The sequence below is a fragment of the Geospiza fortis genome, unplaced genomic scaffold (assembly GCF_000277835.1).
Source record: "Geospiza fortis unplaced genomic scaffold, GeoFor_1.0 scaffold115, whole genome shotgun sequence".
NCBI classification, from domain to species: domain Eukaryota; kingdom Metazoa; phylum Chordata; class Aves; order Passeriformes; family Thraupidae; genus Geospiza; species Geospiza fortis.
Genome location: NW_005054499.1, coordinates 325118 through 345146, shown reverse-complemented (window position 1 = coordinate 345146; position 20029 = coordinate 325118). Strand labels below are relative to the sequence as shown.

Genomic DNA, 20029 nt, shown 5'->3' with positions numbered 1-20029 from the left:
AGCCGGCGGCTCCCCGCCCCTGCCTGCCGCGCTGCCTCTCCGGCGCCGAGCTGGTTCTCCCTGCCCTGCTGCTGTTCGGGCAATTTCTACTTTTTGTTGTGGGCCCGTGTGGCGAAGCTGGAGCGACGGGAGCCTCCTCCTTACAGACGTTTGCTTTCCAGAATGGACTCTGATCATCTGCCCTAGAGAGGAAGGTTGTGTAGCATAGGTTGTAGCCTTTGTATTTCTTCACTTTTAAGGCGTAAAAAGTGAAGACACTGGTGCGAAATTTATCATGAGGTGGTTTTTTACGTGGTGTAGGTGTGTGGTGTTTAGTTAGTGCTTCCACTTGGAAGACTTGAGCCGTTGTTTTGCCCTTTGATGCTTTGATAGAGACTTCTGCTTTTGTGTGAGCAGAAAGACAGCCTCTGGTTTCCTTTAGACCGAGTAAACGAGAGTCACTTGGCAAGGAGGAAATACAGCAGTTCCGGTGCCTTAGGTTTGTTGGTAGCCTTGTGAAGTCACTAGTGTTTCTTAATAAAAATAAGACAAAACTGACTTTTCATTTGCCAGGTAGCTCGCTGGAATTGTAGCAGTCAGAACAATCCTTGTTCCTCAGTGCAAATTTTGTTTGCAGTCCCTCCTGTGAACTTTTCAGGTGATATTTTTATGGGAGGATGTTACTAGTGAAATGCCTAAGTCTCAGCTCTAGATTTAAGGGCCTCAAATTTATTTCAGTTGCAAGTGTGAAAACCTACAGAGATTTCTATAAAGTTTTTGTGCAGAGAAGCCTTTTTGGACATTGCAGTATAGAAGGTATGCATCTGCTTCTTTTAGCAATCTTATGCAGACTGCTTGGTGATCCAAGACTGCAGTAAACCAATGAGTTCTAAGCTGACTTCACCCTGTATTAGTGAGAAATCTTTTCCATTGTGCTGTGCTGAAATCCAGTGGCAGACTGGACTGTTGTTGCTTTTTAGCCTTATCAGTTACTCCCCATTATTTAGGTCAAATGCTCCCACTGTATGTGCAAATGTTCTGCTTTCACTGAAAGCCTTTTTCTAACTCTTTTAGTCATGTGAATGGTATTCGTTGTAGACTCTGATTAGAGATCTGATTGTATTATCCACTTTTGAAAAAAACTGAATCCTAAAAGCTAGAGGAAGACAGGAACTCCAGATTACAGATAGATTTCAGGACATTACAAGTCTCTTTATAGATGCAGCTTTTGGACTTTTTTATGGTAGTCTTCAATTCTTTGAGGGCCTATTCCAGTAGTTGTATAGGAAAGGAATAGTGTCATATTGAATATGTAGTAAGAGGGCATAGAATTTATCTTTTGCCAGTTACCAGTCCTACTTAGAAATTAGAAGCTGCGATTCTGGTGCCTAGGAGCTCATTGTGATGCTGCCTGAGCAAACTCTAATATCAAGAAATTTCTTATAAACCATGTCCCTGCTCTTAAATCTGTCTAGTTCAAAAATGGGCATAACCAGACCCAACCCTTCTGTCTGGGCACCGGCTGTTGATCCCCTTGCCAGAAAATAGGGATATATGCAAGAGAAACTCTGTATTGGGGGAAGCATTGGCTTTGTGATTATCTAGAAATTTCTGTGAAAAACATGATTATTAAATCATCTCATGCTTCTTCTGAGTGCAGTATTGACAAGAGATCTCTCACAAAAGAAAAAAACACTGTCCTGGGGAGGGACTCTTTTTTTCCCCTTTGGTCAACTGGGTTTTCCATACTGGTGTAACCTATTCATATTCAGTAGCAAATTGTAGGTAGATTTTGGGAATGCAGTGATTACTTCAGTTCATAAGCAAATTTCTGTGCAGACTTGCATAACTGGACTTACTGTACTGCACTGATGTAATAGGAAACTGGAAAGAGTTCAGGTGGAGAACATCAATCTGATGAAATGTGCTATTTTGAGAAAAAAAGGAAGTGACAGTGTTGCTTCCCAGAAACTTATCAGCTTTAAACTGAATTTACTAATTCTGTCCTGCTCTTGTGGGAGATGCCGAGTTCCAAAAGAAATGTTGATTTCAGAATACTTTAAAACTATGCTGCAAACCTTGAAGAATGCAGTACAGCTGCTGTTTTTCTAGAAGTGTTCTTACTTCTCCCTACAAATGTCCTGCTGTTTAAAACCTCCTTTAGACCCTGGCCTCCTAAGATGTTTGTCCCAAGGAAATAAATTCTTTCCCTTGGCCTTAAAAATCTAGGCTGAAGTAATACTTTGAACCTCACTAAACTGTACTAGGTGTGGAGCTGTTTGTCTTGCACTTTTTTTGACAGTCTGTTGCATCAGGTTTCTAAAGGATGACTTCTGTAGCTGTCAGAAACATCTGAAGAAACCAAAATTACCAAGTTTGCAGCCTCTATTGTGAAGTTTTTAGATTTACCAGGTGCTGTATATGAAAATTCTTTGATTTTTGCAGTCCTAGTGTATGACTGATTGTTTGGAGTCAGTTTCATGTTGTCTGGTTGAGTTGCATTAGCACAGAGTTCTCTGTTGACACTGGCTGGTTTTGCTACAGGCTGCTTTTGCTGCTTCTGTACAAGGAAGGGCTAAAATCCCAGTGGGGCTTTTTGAGTTCTGGCAATGAGTATGTTTATCATCCTGCAGCTAAACTGTTTCTGCCAACTGGTGTGAAATCCTTCATCCTTTCTTTAGTGAGCTTTCACAGGAAGTTCCACCTACATATGAGGAATTATTTATTTACTGTGTGGATGCCTGAGCCCTGGAACAGGCTCCTCAGAGAGGGTGTGGAGTCTCCCTCTCTGGAGCCACTCAAGAGCTGTCTGGGTGCAATCCTGTGTCTTGTGCTCTGGGATGACCCTGCCTGAGCAGGGAGGTTGGCTCAGATAACCCCACTGTGCTCCCCTTCAACTTTACCCATTCTGTGATTTTTTTACTCAAAATGAGTTGTTCATAGATGGCAAACTACCTAACTCTTTGGATCTCTAAAACTGAGGTGTTATTTTTGTGCTCTTCTGTTGTAGCTTAGGAACCCACTGATTATGTTGTGTTTTAACACTTGACACCAGAATAAAAACAAAGTTTCCTTTAGGAATTTCTAAGACTGAAAGGAAAAGTATTAAAAGCTTGCAGTTATTTAATTAACTGGCTTTATGCCAGATCTGAATAGAACAGAATTTGAAAACACTGTGCTAGCCTTGCAGGGAAAAAGAAAAAGTAACTTGGATGTCTGTGTCTTCAGCCAGTAGGGTTATTTGTGAAAATATTTCACTGTATTCAGTTGCTTGCTTCTTGTAAGGGGTAGGCAATTTCCTTAGCTGATACAGGAAGCTATTTACCTGAAGTTATACATTTTAGAATGCTATAGATTTAGAAGCTATACATTTTAGAATGGGTAAACCTATTTGTAGAATTCAAGTCACAAGTCTTTCACTAATTTCTTGTAATAAGATAAAATCTAGACTATTATTTGTGTTCTTTTAACAGGTGGTGTTTCACAAAATGTCTCCCAATGAGACTCTGTTCTTGGAAAGTACCAACAAAATCTACAAGGATGATATTTCCAACAGTTCATTTGTGAACTTCCAAATATGGGATTTTCCTGGACAGATGGACTTTTTTGATCCAACATTTGATTATGAGATGATCTTCAGAGGAACAGGTGCTCTAATATATGTTATTGATGCCCAGGTAAATACAAATCACAAGGAGGTTTTATTTTTACTTTTTGTGTGGAAGAAATGATTGAGAGGCCGGTAATTTATATTTTTAGATAAGTTCATAAGGCTTCTGCTGTGTATGAAGAGATACATTGGCAATCTGACTTCTGGTGTGTGGTTTTATTTTGGTGAAGTGACTGGACATATGCTGCTGGTGGAGAGAGTGGAAAAAGGCTCCTACTCTGAACTTACCTGTCCTGCAATAATAGGGAGAACCTGCTTTGTTAGATGGTCTGAATTATCCCTTTTTTCTGCTCTGGAGTTCAATTAATAACACACAGTTATTAATTCAATTAATAACAGCTCACTTCTGACCTCAGGTTCTAGTATTGGTGTACTGGGTATCTGGTAGCTTCTCATAACCCTAGGAATTGCACCCTGGGAGGTTTCCTGGTTAGTAGGACCAGCTCAGGGATCTCTGCTGCCTTGTGCTGGAGTTGAAATGTAACCCACCTCAATTGCACCCTGGGAGGTTTCCTGGTTATTAGGATCAGGGATCTCTGCTGCCCTGTGCTGGAGTTGAAGTGTAACCCACCTTTTGCTCTGAAGTCTGGTTTTGTGTAGCTGAGCCTTGTGTAGCTGATGAAATTTAATTGACATAAAGAATCTAAGCTGCTTGGATTTATGACAAATCAAGGTATTCTCTTGTCCCATGCTTCTATTTAGTTACAGAAGTGAAGTTCTTGCACTGAAATATTTTGTCTTTGTGCAGAATGGAATAGTTGTCAGGCAGCAACTTTGTCATTCATTCCTGCCAAAACTGATTTACAGGATGACTACATGGAAGCTTTAACAAGACTCCACATTACAGTTTCAAAAGCCTACAAGGTCAACCCAGAAATGAACTTTGAAGTTTTTATTCATAAAGTTGATGGTTTATCAGATGACCATAAAATAGAAACTCAGAGGGATATTCATCAGAGGGCTAATGATGATCTTACAGATGCTGGGCTTGAAAAACTTCACCTTAGGTGAGTTAAAGACTCTGGCATATGTGATTCATGCTGTTGCTGATATGCATAGAGATTAAAGGCTTTAGATGTACTACTGGAACAACTGCAGCAAGGTCTGGGTAGTTTCTTATTGAACCAACTTGTATAAATAAGATACACTGCTGAATTTATGCACAAGCCTCAGCTGTTAGGCTGACTGAAAAAGAGGCAGGCTACTGTGTCAGATTTATAAATCAACAGATTTATCCCTGCTTGGTGAAAATTGAAAGTCTTTCAGTGTAACAGATTTGTGTAAGTGGGCTGGAGGGGCAGGGAAAAGAGAGAGGAACCTCTCTGCCTTCTAGTCCTGACTTGCACTGACTTTTCCCTGTGATTAGTGTGGTTGGTTCTAAAAGCTCCGTCTGTTAGTTGAGATTTGGCTCACCTTTAAAACAAGCTATTTTTTCTCTGGTTTTGTTGTTCTTTTGATTCTTGTGGAGCCAGTATCTCTCAATGTTAATGTGAAAAAAGTGGTAGGCCAGGAATGGGACTTGAAGAAATCTGATTAAGCATTTTTACACGTTTGTGATAAGCATTGTGTGTTCTAACAATGTTCAAATTTTTATTTTTGTTCTCCCATCTCTCAAGGATGGGGAAAATCTGTTCCATGTGTACTCCAGCTGCTCAGAACTTTGATTCTTTGTGCAATGTCCAGACATATTTGTGATAAAGGCATCCCAGGCAGAATAGCAGGCCTGAATGTTAGAAAATGTAACTTAACATTTCTATTACAATTCTGAAATACTCTTGAATCTTTTTCTTTTTTCTTTCTTTGCCCTCCCTCTTCATCTCAGCTTTTATTTGACCAGTATCTATGACCATTCAATATTTGAAGCCTTCAGTAAAGTGGTACAGAAGCTCATTCCACAGCTGCCAACCCTGGAAAATCTACTTAATATCTTCATATCAGTAAGTGTTCATCTAACAGAACTTTGTATGAAATACCAGGATGGTAAAGCAAGTCCTTCTGCTAAAGATTGCTGGCTAGATCTGTCCTTGAGAGATTTGGGTGGCACTCATGTAGATGTACTCTGGCAGCCTGGTTTTCTGTATTAAAAGCTCTTTACCACAGCTAAATTGTACTGGTGTGTGCTTTGGGGCTTTCTCTAAATATTGACAAAGTGTATTTTGCCTGGTTATAACAGCTGATGGAGGTTTCCTACCAGCAGGGTGTACTGATTACTTTGCTAAGGCAATTAGTAATCTAATGTAGCTGTACTGGCCAGAGACTTTTTTGATAATATGAACTTGGCCTCAGACTTAGCTGTCTGTTTCATATGACCTGTGAGACTTTTGCCCTTATTCTTTTAGTGTTTGTGTTTCTTATGGAGTTAGTGTCATAGCAATTTGCTACTCTATACTTTTTAACAAATAAAATACCACCCTAGAGACAAGACCATCTCATTTAAGTTGTCTGTGAGGCTGTTGCAGGCATTTGGACAACAAAGCAAAAAACATTTATATCCAGGAGGAGCTGGACACTTAGACATGTCACCCCATGCTGCCATATAGTGCTTGTTTGGTAGAGGACTGTTTGTAATAACCTGGCCCAGTGGATAAAGGGTATGTTGACCTTGCCCAGTGCCATGAGGATGTAATCTTGATGCCAGAAAGATGGTCTGGATGTCCTCAGGACACTGTCTTGGGTATTCAGACTAGCTAGGAAGAGATAAGGAATGCTTCTGGTGCATAAATAGAAAAAAGCTTTGCCAGTAGGAGATATGTGATAAATTGAACCATAGAAGGTTTCTGAACTGTGTATGAGCGTGTGCACTTTACCAAAGTGCTCAGGTACAAATGGCATTGTGCTTTCCCATAGTCATAATGTGGTACTTTTCATGGATTTTTAACTTCAGAAGCTGACTTAGTTGCTCTGTGTGTTAAACTGCATGGCAAATGCTTCATGCAGAAACTGAACTGCCAAGATACTACAAGATTAAAATTTAAGAGTCAGCACACTGCTATGAAATATCTCTGAGCCCAGTCCCTTAGGAAGATGTGAATTATGGCTCTTCTGGAGTTAATAGAAACACAGAAGGGGTAAATTGCTGAATATGGATTCTGGAAGCATAGTAAAATGTAACCTTAATAATGATTAGTTAAATAATAAACTGAAAAGAATTGTAACAGAGTCCCCAGTTTTATTTTTGTCAGCTATGTGATGTTGATATGTACTATGGCAACAAAGGTATTGTAATTGTAAAGTAAATGCTCTAAATCTTGAATCTGTCCTAAGCCTCTAAATTGCTTATATTTAAACCATCTTCTGCTACTAAGAATGTGAAAATGTATGAATTCTACTTGAGATTATATAAATGCAGTTATTTTCAAAATTCATCCAAATTCTTTCTTTTTCTGAAGAATTCAGGCATTGAAAAAGCTTTTCTCTTCGATGTAGTCAGCAAAATCTACATTGCAACAGACAGTTCTCCTGTGGATATGCAGTCATATGAGTTGTGCTGTGACATGATTGATGTAGTCATAGATGTTTCCTGTATATATGGGTAAGTGATGAATACTCTTAGGAAAAAAAAAGTCCTCAGAAGGTGTAGAAAACACCTGTAGAAATAGGTTGCAAACTGTGCAATTGGTGCTGGCTTTGTCATGCAGCAAAATGCTATCAGTTGGTCTTTAGAGCACATTGGTTCTGTGAGTAACTAAAATAAATTGAAATTATTTGGCAGCATTTTTACTTGGTTGTTTCCCTCCACTAGCCCTAGACAGCTATCTGACATTTCTAGAAATCGTGTTTCATGTAAAATCTGAATACTGCTGTGTCTTGTTTGGCCTGGTGGAGCAAGTACATAAATACCTCCAAATAATTGGGGTCAATAGCATGCCATAAGTGTAACTTGCAGTGACATTGCTTTGAAACTTGCAGTCTGAACAAAATAACATTTGCAACATAACTCATCTGCTGCTGACTGTCTACGAGGGGTGCATACAGTGCTGATATCTCACAATTTACAGCAGAATTATACTTCCCACTGGACTTGAGAAGTGCTAATCTTAGAATTGTGATTGTAGCCTGGAAAAAGCAGTGCTACCAAGAAAATACCACAGCATTTCATGGTCTGTCTCCTGATGGGTTGATCCAGGGTTGTGTAACTGTTTGATTTGGGTTTTTTCCCAGGAGTGCTTAGAAGTAACTTGCAATACATCATTTGCTTCTATAGTAATTTAACTAACACTAATAACTTTAAGATAGAAAACAGCATGCTCATCTCTTCTTGTAAATGCAGGCTGGGGTAGCTTAAGACTAAAAAGTGTCCTGCTCCATGTTGCATCCTGTGCCCCAGCCTCACAAAGGAAGCCTTTGTATTCATTTACCAAAAGTAATTTCACTGAGATGTCACTCCAGACATCAAAAGAATGCATGCTGGTAGCTTGCTCCTAACTGCTCATTTGTGATAGACAGTATCTAATGAAGGCCTCTGCCCTGTTTAGATCTGGCTTTCCTGAGAAACTTAAGTCTGATAATGGTCTTACTCACTGGTAGTATTAAGACAGGCATTGCAGGTTCTCCATTTGCTTAGTTCAGTATGAGTAATATTCTTCTAACTTCATTTAACAGCTGTTTGTCTTGGAAGTTACATGTGCATGCCTGTTAGATTATGCCTTGGGTTAACTTGTTCTTTTTTAGGTTAAAAGAAGATGGCACTGGAAGTGCTTATGATAAAGAGTCAATGGCAATTATCAAGCTCAATAACACAACGGTCCTGTACTTAAAGGAAGTAACAAAGTTTTTGGCATTAGTTTGCATTCTTAGAGAAGAGAGTTTTGAGCGCAAAGGTAAGAACTTCCCTGCCATTGAACAGCTTTCATCTAATATTTTTTATCAGCTGTAAAATGTTACTTTAGTTTTTTAAGATTTTCTAAGCTTTCTGATGTTGACATTCTTGTAGTGAGCTTTCTCACACACTTTCTGTAAATAACTCATTGTTTTGCATTCTTTTATAGAGGAAGAGAGAGTTGATAGACTGTTAGTTTGACCAGTGTCATTGGAGAAGTGTCACTGTCACCCTCCAATCCGCTGTCACTTTTGTAAAACTATAAATATTAGAGTCAGAAATAAAACTTCCCGTTTTTCCTTCACCTTGAGAACGGTGTTGTGTTTGTGTTCTTTCGTGTCCTATAGTGACAGTAAAATATTAATATGACTTTACAAGTCACCTTGATTTTTGTGTGACTAAATTTGCATAGTTTCTTATGGGAGGAAATTTTTATTTTTTGGAGATAAATATGAGGTCGTATATTTAAATTTGTGAATCATCACTTTAATTACTGTCCTCCTGCCAAAATGACTTGTGTAGCTAACATGAGCTCTGCTCTACCATCTGTTCCAGTGGGATCAGTAGTATGGAGCCATGGGCCCCTTACCTAATCTTTGATCATGAATATACACCTTGCATTCCAAATTAGTACCTTTTTTTCAAAAAACTGAGTCCAAATAAATACTAGCATCTGTAAACTTTGTTAAATCTTCTGAGTCCAAATTTACGCTAAATAAGAAGCAAAATACCTATTGGTTAGATTTGATATTGATTTTGAAGCTGTGTTTACATAAAAATGCCAATCTGAGCACAGTTTTTCCTCTCCTTGCCAGGTTTGATAGACTACAATTTCCATTGCTTCCGCAAAGCCATCCATGAAGTTTTTGAAGTAGGTGTTGCCTCCCACAGGATCTGCAACCATCAATCAAGCACCTCAAATATGAAAGCAGTGACTCACAATGGCACACCTAGGAATGCAGTCTAGAGGAAAGCTAAAGACCTTGGATAGACTTGTCAGCTCTTCACTCCAAAGTTTTGTGGAACAAGAGAAGAGTAGTCTGAAAGCCTGAAGTATGTTTCAGAGAAGAGTGGTCCTAACTGTGGAACAGCAGATTGTAACTCATGTTGGGCAACTGAAACTACTGTGAAAATACTTTGAGGCCAGTGGAGTTAGAAATGCCAGTTTGAAATCAGCTGTATTGCAAATGCAGTAGGTTTTCAGTTTGGAGTCCTCTTTTAACAGTCTGTGTCTGGCTGATTGCCTGGTCAAAACTTACAAACAATTGAGTTGGGTTTTGTGTGAAACAATGAACAGTCACTTGCTTAACTTTTAAAATTTTTTTTTAAATTAATCTGTAGAATATCCTCTTTTGCTTAAGTTTACCTCCTGTCATGCAAAAACAAAATTGGTGTTATTAAGGTTTGTGAAACTCAAGCTTTTTGCTTGCTGAGGCTGGTCTCAAATCATTCCATTAAGTAGTTCTTGTTCTTGCTGGTGTGCTCATAGTTCTCATGAATTCGGTGCTTGTTAAGTGGATGCAAGATAGAGAGCTCTGTTCTAGTGATCATGTGTTTGTTTAGAGAACTGACCTGGAGCTTCATTTTAAGAGATAGTGATACTTTGCTTTCAGACCACACTTCTTGGTATGTCCCCTTTGATGGAAGGGAAGGATTAAAATCAGAAATAAACTACCTGCTCTCTTTTGCAAAAACATGGATGTCATAAATCTCTGTGATTAATCCTATTCATGAAACAGCTGCATGGCTAACTAAACTGAAATGTCTGCCATCTGTTGGAATAAAGCAGCCACTTTCAGCTATTCCCAAGCAAAGAAATTACAAAGTTACTGACTTTTGATGGTGGATCTTTCTCCACTCTCTGACTGATAATCAAGACAATTCCTAGCAAAATGTCTGAGGGTGTTATCTGTGCATGGCAATTAAGTTCACTGTGCCATAATTTACTAATAGTACTGGACTTTGGAAGTACATTGATTCTGTACTATGACAAACACCCTCTTGTTTGTCTCTGTGCAATCTGACTAAAATAGTGGTTTTTCTGATTTTGTGAATTCTGCTGACTTTCATACTATGGGCAGTATATGTGAATTCTTTAATTTATTGGTATTAGTACTGCAGATGTCATTCTGTACACCAGCCTTGCTGTGCAGGAGGCTCAGCCACTGGCCCATAAAGACCTTGCCTCCTTTTACCTGTCCCTGTGTGTGTATAGGTGTTGCAAAGCCATTGGACCAACTATACAAGTCCCACTATAAAAGCTTCTGCAAGAAGAACTAATTGGAGTGATTTCTGCAGCTGGTGTATTTATGTGGTCAGAAAGAACCATGGGACTGCTTCTGTGCTTATAGAATGAACTTCCATTTATATATGTAAAAATGAATATACATGCATTAACATTGGGGTGTATGCACATACTGTGTAAATGTTTTTTTTTTTAACAGCAGGAAACTGGAATTCAAGTGCTCTAGGTCTGTTCTCTTAAATCTAGGCTGAGCCCCTTTTTGCTAATGGAACTGCAGAGCTTTTTTTGAGGGAGTGCAGCAGGCTCTTAAATTGGATTTTGTAGTTTGCAAGCACTATCACAGCTCAGATTCTGAAGGTAAGAAGAGAAGTAATTGGCAAAATAACAGGAAGAAAGAATCCCCATTTGTGCAGTGAGTTTTCCATGTTCTAAGTACATGCATATGTTCTCTTTCTTTTCATCCACTACAGGATTTTGTGCTAATAAAATGAAAAAAAAAAGGTCAAACTGTAACACTATTGTTTCTGCTTGTCTTTATGGACAGAAGTCTATAAAGGCCTGTGTGGTTAAGCAAACTTTTAAAAGCAATGTTATCTTTATGGTACTAACTTAAAGTTAAATACTACATTCCCATTTAGTCAGCCTTAGCTTTCATTTTAATTAAAAACTGTCTCAGAACTAAGCTCTGAAAGTTAAATTTGTTGAAAGTTAAATTTAAAAGGAGTACAGTATTTCTTTAGTTTACTGAACTAATGCTGTTATACAAGGAGAGTGTCAATAACCTGTTGCTGCTTTAGTGAGATTTTGGCTTCTGAAAGCCAAGGGAGGAGGAAGGATAAGAATTAGGCTTTATTTTCTTCCTTGTGCAGGAACTTGTCTCTCCTTCCTGTGCTGACCTTCTGCAGGGAGAGATGGTATAAGAGAAAAGGAAAGGCAGTATCAGAGTATCTCCAATAAAAGCACTGAACTTGCAGAGGAAACCATCAATCAAAGCTTCACTTTTCTGCTTTTTTTCCCCCTTTTTCCTCCTCTGAACCTGTAGTGCTGTGCATGTTTTTCAGTCTTTTTTTGTAAACAACTGGAGAGCTGTGCTTTTAAGGAGGAGAATGGTGCTGACAGGGGAGGGCATAGGCAAAACAGTAACCCATCTGCTGAGAGAAGGAATCAGATTTCCTTCTGTTGAAAAATAAAGGAATCCCTTGCAAGGTACCTTTCAAAGCTTTGCGTTGTTGGGCACCAGGGTGTTGCTGATGACTGGCTGAATTTCCTTTTGGCAATGATGCCAGCTGTAGCACAGGAGAGGGATGGAGGGAAAGGCCAAGCCTGGGAAGAGGGGCAGAGCAATCAAAGATGATATCACTGCTGTTCTGACGGTTTAATATTCCTACCCTTTGGCTGTTAGACAGACCCAAAATCTCTCCTCACTGTGTCTCTTGCTCTGTATCTCACGGATAGCTGCTGTCCTGTTGGGGAAGATGAAGCAGGAAAGCCTTATCAATATGATTGCCTGGCAAAAGATTTTGAGAATATGGAAACTATAAGTGAGATTGAAATGAAAGCAAGCTTTGAGATCCCTCAGTTACTGAACAACAGGAAAACAATGGCATGGCCAGCTGAAGGTGATCCCCTTTTGATCAAACAACACCCTCTGCTTGCAGACAGGCCCAAGGCTCAGAGCAGACCCTGCTGGCTTGGCAGAAGGGGCCCAAAGAGGAGTTTTTAGGGTTTAAAAGGTAACACAGTATGGTCATGTTATTGGTATGGTAAATTTACATAAATTTACATACAGCCTATTAAAATAGGCTTTACATTATATGGTAATGTAAAGCCTATTCTAATAGGCTGTGTGTAAATGCTGTAGGATTTGTACTAGACTGGTTAGTAAGAATTAGAATATTCAGCACAGAAGAAGATTTATGGTATTGTAACGGGAACCTCGCTCTCACTCTTGCTTTTTATTCTTCGCTCTCTTTCTCTTTTGGGCTCCTCTTTGGGGCTCCTCTCTCAGGCCTGCTCTGAGCTGTGGCTGGCAGTTCCCAGCAGGGGCCTTTTGCAATAAATCACAATTTCCAAGCCCTGACTTCAGAGATCTCCGGTGTCCGTCCGACCCCACCGTCCTACCCGCGGCGCTCCTGCGCCCTCGGCCTCACCCGCCTGCGGTGGCTGTGGGCAGTCCTGCCGCGGGGCCGGGGCCGCCAGGTCCGGGCAGTGCGCGGTGATGGGAGCTGCCGGACGGACAGACGGACGCCTGTGTGCGCGTGGTTTTTATTATTTAGGGAAGATTTGTGTTCCCTTTGGTGCGGAGTAGCGGGACCGCCTGTGAGACTCCCCAACAGACGCCTGTGTGTGCGTGGTCTTCTCTCATTTAGGAAATATTTTGAGTTCCCTTTAGTGCAGAATAGCGAGACGCCTGTGTGTGCATGGTTTTTCTCATTTAGGAAATATTTTGGGCTTCCTTTGGTGCCGAATAACGGGACACCTGTAAGACTCCACAACAGACGCCTGTGTGTGCGTGGTCTTCTCTCATTTGGGAAGATTTGTGTTCCCTTTGGTCCAGAATAGTGGGACGCCTGTGTGTGCGTGGGTTTTATCATTTAGAAAAGATTCTGTGTTCCCTTTGGTGCGGAATAGAGGGACACCTGTAAGACTCCACAACAGATGCCTGTGTGTGCGTGGTCTTCTCTCATTTAGGGAAGATTTTGAGTTCCCTTCAGTGCCAAATAATGGGATGCCTGTGTGTGCATGGTCTTTTCTCATTTAGGGAAGATTTTTATTCCCATCAGTGCAGAATAGCAAGTTTGAGTTTTGGGCTTGGAGCAGCCGCTCGCTGTAGACGGCGCTCTGGTAACACATCTGCAGGAAGGCTTTAAAAAATGTGATTCCACTGACCCCTGTTGCTGTGCGTGTGGCCATCTTCTCCCTTCCTTTCCTATTCTTGCTGTTCTCTGCCCTCCCAGCACAGTTTTTTACCCTGAGAGTTGTGGAAACTGTAGCAGGAGAAACGTGGCCTTTAAAAAATGAGTTCTAGAGGTGCCTTTTCTGAATGCTGGCGTTTCTTGAGGTTTACATTTGGTAAAAATCTCCTGCACTGGCTGTATAAACAAGCTGGAAGCTGGGCTTGAAGGGACACTAATTAAGTTTGCTTATGACACTAAATTTGGAGATGTCAACTCCCTCGAAGGCAGAGGCCCTGCAGCGAGACCGTGACAAATGAGAGGATGGGGCAATCCCCTACTGTGTGAAATGCAACAAAGTGTTGGATTTTGAAGCTGGGAACAGTAACCCCGGACCTCCGGACAGACTGGGGAAGAAGAGGCTGAAGGGTGTCATAGAAAGTGAAAGTTGCTCTCTCATAATATATGGTTAAATCTGTAATTACCTAACAGAATGTTTTAAAAACTTTTTACCCTATGACATAACAAAGATTAAGGGGATGATGTTAATTCCCTGCTTTTATGTCACTTGGGGGCAAATAAAAGAGAAGCTATTGCAGTCTGTCCACATTTTCCTTGACTTTGATTTTTACAATCAAGTCTCTATTGTTGATATTGTGCCCATCCCTCTCTCCCACCATCAATCTCTCCACCCTTTTGGGCTGCTAACTGATTATTCTTTATCTGAAATCTGTAAGAGAAAGTCAAAGAGGAAATATGTTGAAATACCAAATAAGATTAAACCGCCTGGTGGATAAAAGTAGTGTGGATCCATTTCATACTTTTTGGCTTGCAGCGAGTGAATTGGTTATTCAGTGCTCCCCTGTGATCCCAAGCTAGTTTATCTTTCATGCCCTCTAGATGGCTGTCTTGTTCTCTTTGAAAGAATATTACACAGTCTGATAGAGCTGTAAGGCAGAAAGTTTATCTAATTAGTCTCAGTTTTTATACATCTGTGTATTTGCAATGCACTTTAACGTTTATGAACAAAAATTATGATATGTGACTTGAAAACCTTCTGTGAACCACTGTCAGCTGATATATCTTCTGTTTCTGGGCAGGAGGTGGATAAGTACTAACTTGTTTCAGAGAATTGAAAGTATTTCCTAATAAACTTTCCATTGTATCAAAAAGCTGCTAACTTATTGCACAAGAAAACTTTTGTAAATTATAATATAATTGCCAAACGACAGCTTAATAAAGCCACATCTTCAATCACCTATCAGTGGTGTGGAATGAAAATTTCCTGAGTTTTTCAGTTCTTCCTTGTTAAAAAAAAAAACCTTAAAGTTTTGGTTCTTGAAGTCCTCCATTTATTTTGTTAAATTTAAATTTTGTTAAGTTTTGTCTTCATATGGTGAGTGCTGATAGTTGGCATATCTGTACCAGTTATCCTCATCCTGGGTTCATTGGATGTTATCCCACCCAAGCAGGCATTTTAATGCAAACATATCAGCTATTTCACTACTATGTCTAAGCTTAATTAACAGCAGAAATAAAACCGATATCTTTATAACAAAGTTATCTTAACACTACTCCTATAGAATCCATTTTAATATTAGCGAAAAGCCAATATTACAATATGCATCTATATTATCTGTATAATATCTATATTATAATATGTTATCTATATAAAATTTATTATAATATGTATCTATACATACATACATACATATATAGATAGATAGATAAACATACTATATATACGATATATATTATATCTATATTATAATATATATCTATAACAGAATTGACGCTCGGTTGGAGGGGTGGGGAGTGGGTCAGGATCCCCCCGAGCCCCGAGCACACCATGAGGGTCCTTCCCAGTGGGATCGGTGCTGACGAGGTCCCAGCTCTCGGCTGCTCTGAGCGAAGCCTCAGCCCAAGGAGGGAGCGGCCAAGGACGGAGCTCGGCAGCGGCGAATTCCGGGCCCGGCAGCACCGGCGCCGCCGCCTCTGCCCCGGCTGCGAGGGGAGAGAAAAGGGAGCCGAGCCCGGCCTGGATCCCTCGGGATCTCCGCCCTTCCCAAAATCTCTCCAGATCTCTGCCCTTCCCTGAATCCTCCGGGATCTCTGCCCTTCCTAAAATCTCTGGGATGTCTGCCCTTCCCAGCCTGAACACCTCGGGATCTCTGCCCTTCCCTAAATCCCTCAGGGTCTCTGCACTTCCCAAAAGCCCTCAGGATCTCTGCCTTTCCTAAAATCTTCTCAGGATCTCTACCCTTCCCTGAATCCCTCGGGATCTTCGCACTTCCTAAAATCCCTCACGATCTCTGCCCTGCCCAGCCTGAATCCTTCGGGATGTCTGTCCTTCCCAGCCTAAATCCCTCGGGATGTCTGCCCTTTCTATCCAAAATCCCTCGGGATCTCTGCCCTTCCCTGAATCCCTTGGGATCTCTGCACTTCTCAAAATCCCTTGGGATCTCTGCCCTTCCTAAAATCCCTCCGAATCTCTTCCCTTCCTAAAATCCCTCGGGATCTCTGCACTTCCCTGAATCCCTTGGGATCTCTGCCCTTCCTAAAATGCCTCGGGATCTCTGCACTTCCCAAAATTCCTCCAGATCTCTGCACTTCCCAAAAGGCCTCAGGATCTCTGCACTTCCCAGCCAGAATCCCTCGGGATCTCTGCCCTTCCCTGAATCCCTCGGATCTCTGCACTTCTCAAAATCCCTTGGGATCTCTGCCCTTCCTAAAATCCCTCCGAATCTCTTCCCTTCCTAAAATCCCTCGGGATCTCTGCACTTCTCTGAATCCCCCAGGATCTCTGCCCTTCCCTGGATCCTTTGCCCTTCCTAAAATCCCTGAGGATCTCTGCCCTTGCCCAAAGCCCCCAGGATAAGAGATGCCTCCAGCTGCACCCTCCCCTCACCTTGGTCACTTCTCTTAAGATCTTCATCTCCATCTCTTAGGCAACAAATGGAAGGTTTGTTGATATTCCCAGAGAGAAAGGGAATTCAGGGAACCCTGAAATTCCCTGAGAAATTCCCTGAGAGAAAGGAAAGAAAAAAAGAAAAAATCCTAACCTCTAACACCGATGAAGACATTTACTTCTCACTGTGTTTCTTTTGTTTCTAAATGACTTTACATATATATTTTTTCCTATCTCTGAACTACCGAAAATGAAATTTTCTCACTGAACAGGAAGTGCCCTCCTCTTGACAGCATTGATCTTGGGGTGTTCAGAAACTACTTCTAGTTAATTGCTGTTAAAGACAATTGATAAGGGATGATAACTTACCTGATTGAGCATTGATTAAAATAATTGCTTTCTGGAAAAGACTCCCTTATAAGTTAATGCTTCTGAAGGGGAGATCGTGAGATTATTAAACATCCTTCTGCTGTCACAAAGAATGATGTCAGTTTTCATAAGTGACAATTAGCACAGTGATAGCAACTTTAGGTTAGGAAGTGACTGCCTTAATCTGCCTCTCCTGCATACAGAATCACAGAATGGACTAGGTCGGAAAACACAGTTTTTGTTGGTCAGTTCAGTTAAAAAACCCAGAAGTTAAATAAGAGTCTTTTGAGATTAAGAAAAAAAATCACAATGATTACATTTGACTCTATGAAATTAATAGTTTTTATAGAATTTTCGAGTCTACCTAATTTAAATATGTTTCCAATGGAGTAGACGTCTTGGTAATATTATTTAAAAAGCTTCAAAACCTGCATTGACTTTCAGAAATGCTTGATCATCTGAGCAGTTTATCATAAAAGAAAATAAATCAGAAAACTCAAGGAGCAGGAGAAAGTTTAAGGTTTATTTAAGGTTTATTCCTTGAGCAGTTGTGTTTGTGTGAGAATGATGTGTCACCAGGTGTGGTGACAGTTAAAGCAGTAGTGTTTGAAGAGAAGACCATCCCTGAAATATGTCAAAAGTAAATGAATGTAAGAGTTGTTGGGGGATGTCTTGTCTTTGGAAAAGATTATTTCAAGCCCCCCCCCAAAAAAATTTACTTCAGTGTCTGCAGCAAAGTCCTTCAGTCAAAAGTTGGGCAATCATTTTCCTCTGTGTTACATTCTTTCTGTTTTTTCTGATGGTGCCTTTTGCAGAACATACTTGTTCAAAATGCCAAGAACATATCATTTTCTCAAAACTTAATTGAAAGTACCATAAGGACAGTGTAAATTTAAATGAAGCTCTGAATTTCATGATCCAGCTGGGCACCTTTCAGACCAACATTCTCTCACAGATTTAGGAAGACCTACCAAGCTGATCACATCTTTTCCAGCTTTTGCACTATTCCTTCCTTTTAATCCTGTACAGGAAATCCTATGTGTAACTCTTGATAAAGTAGGAAAAATTTACTGCAAATTTTTTGAAGTTCCCACCTTTTACTCTGTCTCAATTTCCTTTTTAATATCTGATACTGGAATGATAAAGTGTACGTATATATATATATTAAAATAGAGAAAAGACTCCCTTATAAGTTAATGCTTCTGAAGGGGAGATCGTGAGATTATTAAACATCCTTCTGCTGTCACAAAGAATGATGTCAGTTTTCATAAGTGACAATTAGCACAGTGATAGCAACTTTAGGTTAGGAAGTGACTGCCTTAATCTGCCTCTCCTGCATACAGAATCACAGAATGGACTAGGTCGGAAAACACAGTTTTTGTTGGTCAGTTCAGTTAAAAAAACCAGAAGTTAAATAAGAGTCTTTTGAGATTAAGAAAAAAAATCACAATGATTACATTTGACTCTATGAAATTAATAGTTTTTATAGAATTTTCGAGTCTACCTAATTTAAATATGTTTCCAATGGAGTAGACGTCTTGGTAATATTATTTAAAAAGCTTCAAAACCTGCATTGACTTTCAGAAATGCTTGATCATCTGAGCAGTTTATCATAAAAGAAAATAAATCAGAAAACTCAAGGAGCAGGAGAAAGTTTAAGGTTTATTTAAGGTTTATTCCTTGAGCAGTTGTGTTTGTGTGAGAATGATGTGTCACCAGGTGTGGTGACAGTTAAAGCAGTAGTGTTTGAAGAGAAGACCATCCCTGAAATATGTCAAAAGTAAATGAATGTAAGAGTTGTTGGGGGATGTCTTGTCTTTGGAAAAGATTATTTCAAGCCCCCCCCCAAAAAAATTTACTTCAGTGTCTGCAGCAAAGTCCTTCAGTCAAAAGTTGGGCAATCATTTTCCTCTGTGTTACATTCTTTCTGTTTTTTCTGATGGTGCCTTTTGCAGAACATACTTGTTCAAAATGCCAAGAACATATCATTTTCTCAAAACTTAATTGAAAGTACCATAAGGACAGTGTAAATTTAAATGAAGCTCTGAATTTCATGATCCAGCTGGGCACCTTTCAGACCAACATTCTCTCACAGATTTAGGAAGACCTACCAAGCTGATCACATCTTTTCCAGCTTTTGCACTATTCCTTCCTTTTAATCCTGTACAGGAAATCCTATGTGTAACTCTTGATAAAGTAGGAAAAATTTACTGCAAATTTTTTGAAGTTCCCACCTTTTACTCTGTCTCAATTTCCTTTTTAATATCTGATACTGGAATGATAAAGTGTACGTATATATATATATTAAAATAGATTAAAATTATATAAATATAAATATATAGCTCTATAGAAGATTTATAAACTTTCTGTTTAGTTTTAAACATGTAGATGGCATATCTGTAAGGTAACTTCAAGATTCCTCATATGATAGTCTAGTCATGTTATCCATTTACTGTCTGCTCTAAAATCACTTCTTTATTCCTGGTTTTGCTTGGGGATTCAGTCAACCAGAACTATATGTGCATATTCTAATATTTCATTTTTTTATTGTCATGCTTCCTCTCTAGAGAAGTAATTATGAAGTGTGCTAGCACTCAAGTAAATCTAGATCTTATGTAAAGAACATTAAAATAACAAGAGGTTTCTAATTACATGAAGAATGAATAAAGAGAAAATAGTATCATCACATGACACTGCATGTAATCCAGATATGTCCTGAAATAGTGGGACATTTTATTAGAGTGGCATAATAGCATGAAATATTTAATGGTGTCAATTTTGTCCATGATGTTTGTTGAGTTGACGTTGCCAAATGATTAATAAATGGAAAATCAGTAGCGCTCTGTGTGTGTGTGAGATGTAACTGATACAACCACTTTTTGGTTTTAGCAACATTCATCAAATTCTAGAGGAATTCCTGTTCCAGCAGTGCATAATAAATAGGTAGGGGGATAAAAATCTCTGGTTTTTTATCCTAGCTGCTAAGGTGCAGCGAGGTGAGTCACCTTCCTTTGCTTGTTTTATTTTGAATCCTGCATAATTCCATTAACAAAGAGAAATGTGTAAAGTAACAGAGGTTGGAAGGAGGATGTCTACATCAATTTCTTAGGATGTGCTAGAAGACTGTATCTTAACTTACTCTCCC

At 39.7% G+C, this 20029-nt stretch overlaps 1 protein-coding gene across 2 annotated transcripts; it reads left to right on the top strand.

The window, feature by feature from the left end:
* The first annotated feature begins 6 nt into the window (after positions 1-6).
* Positions 7-11226, top strand: RRAGC (Ras related GTP binding C). 2 transcript variants are annotated; one of them, XM_031063366.1, is made up of 7 exons: positions 7-194; positions 3453-3656; positions 4457-4656; positions 5472-5586; positions 7039-7181; positions 8321-8469; positions 9284-11226. In XM_031063366.1, exons 2-7 carry the CDS (start codon positions 3468-3470, stop codon positions 9433-9435), a joined length of 948 nt encoding a protein of 315 aa, XP_030919226.1. In that variant the 5' UTR covers positions 7-194; positions 3453-3467; the 3' UTR covers positions 9436-11226. The 2 variants fall into 2 exon arrangements, with proteins under 2 accessions (XP_030919226.1, XP_005428742.1); XM_005428685.3 differs by lacking the exon at positions 7-194 and adding an exon at positions 436-795.
* The last annotated feature ends 8803 nt before the right edge of the window (positions 11227-20029 follow it).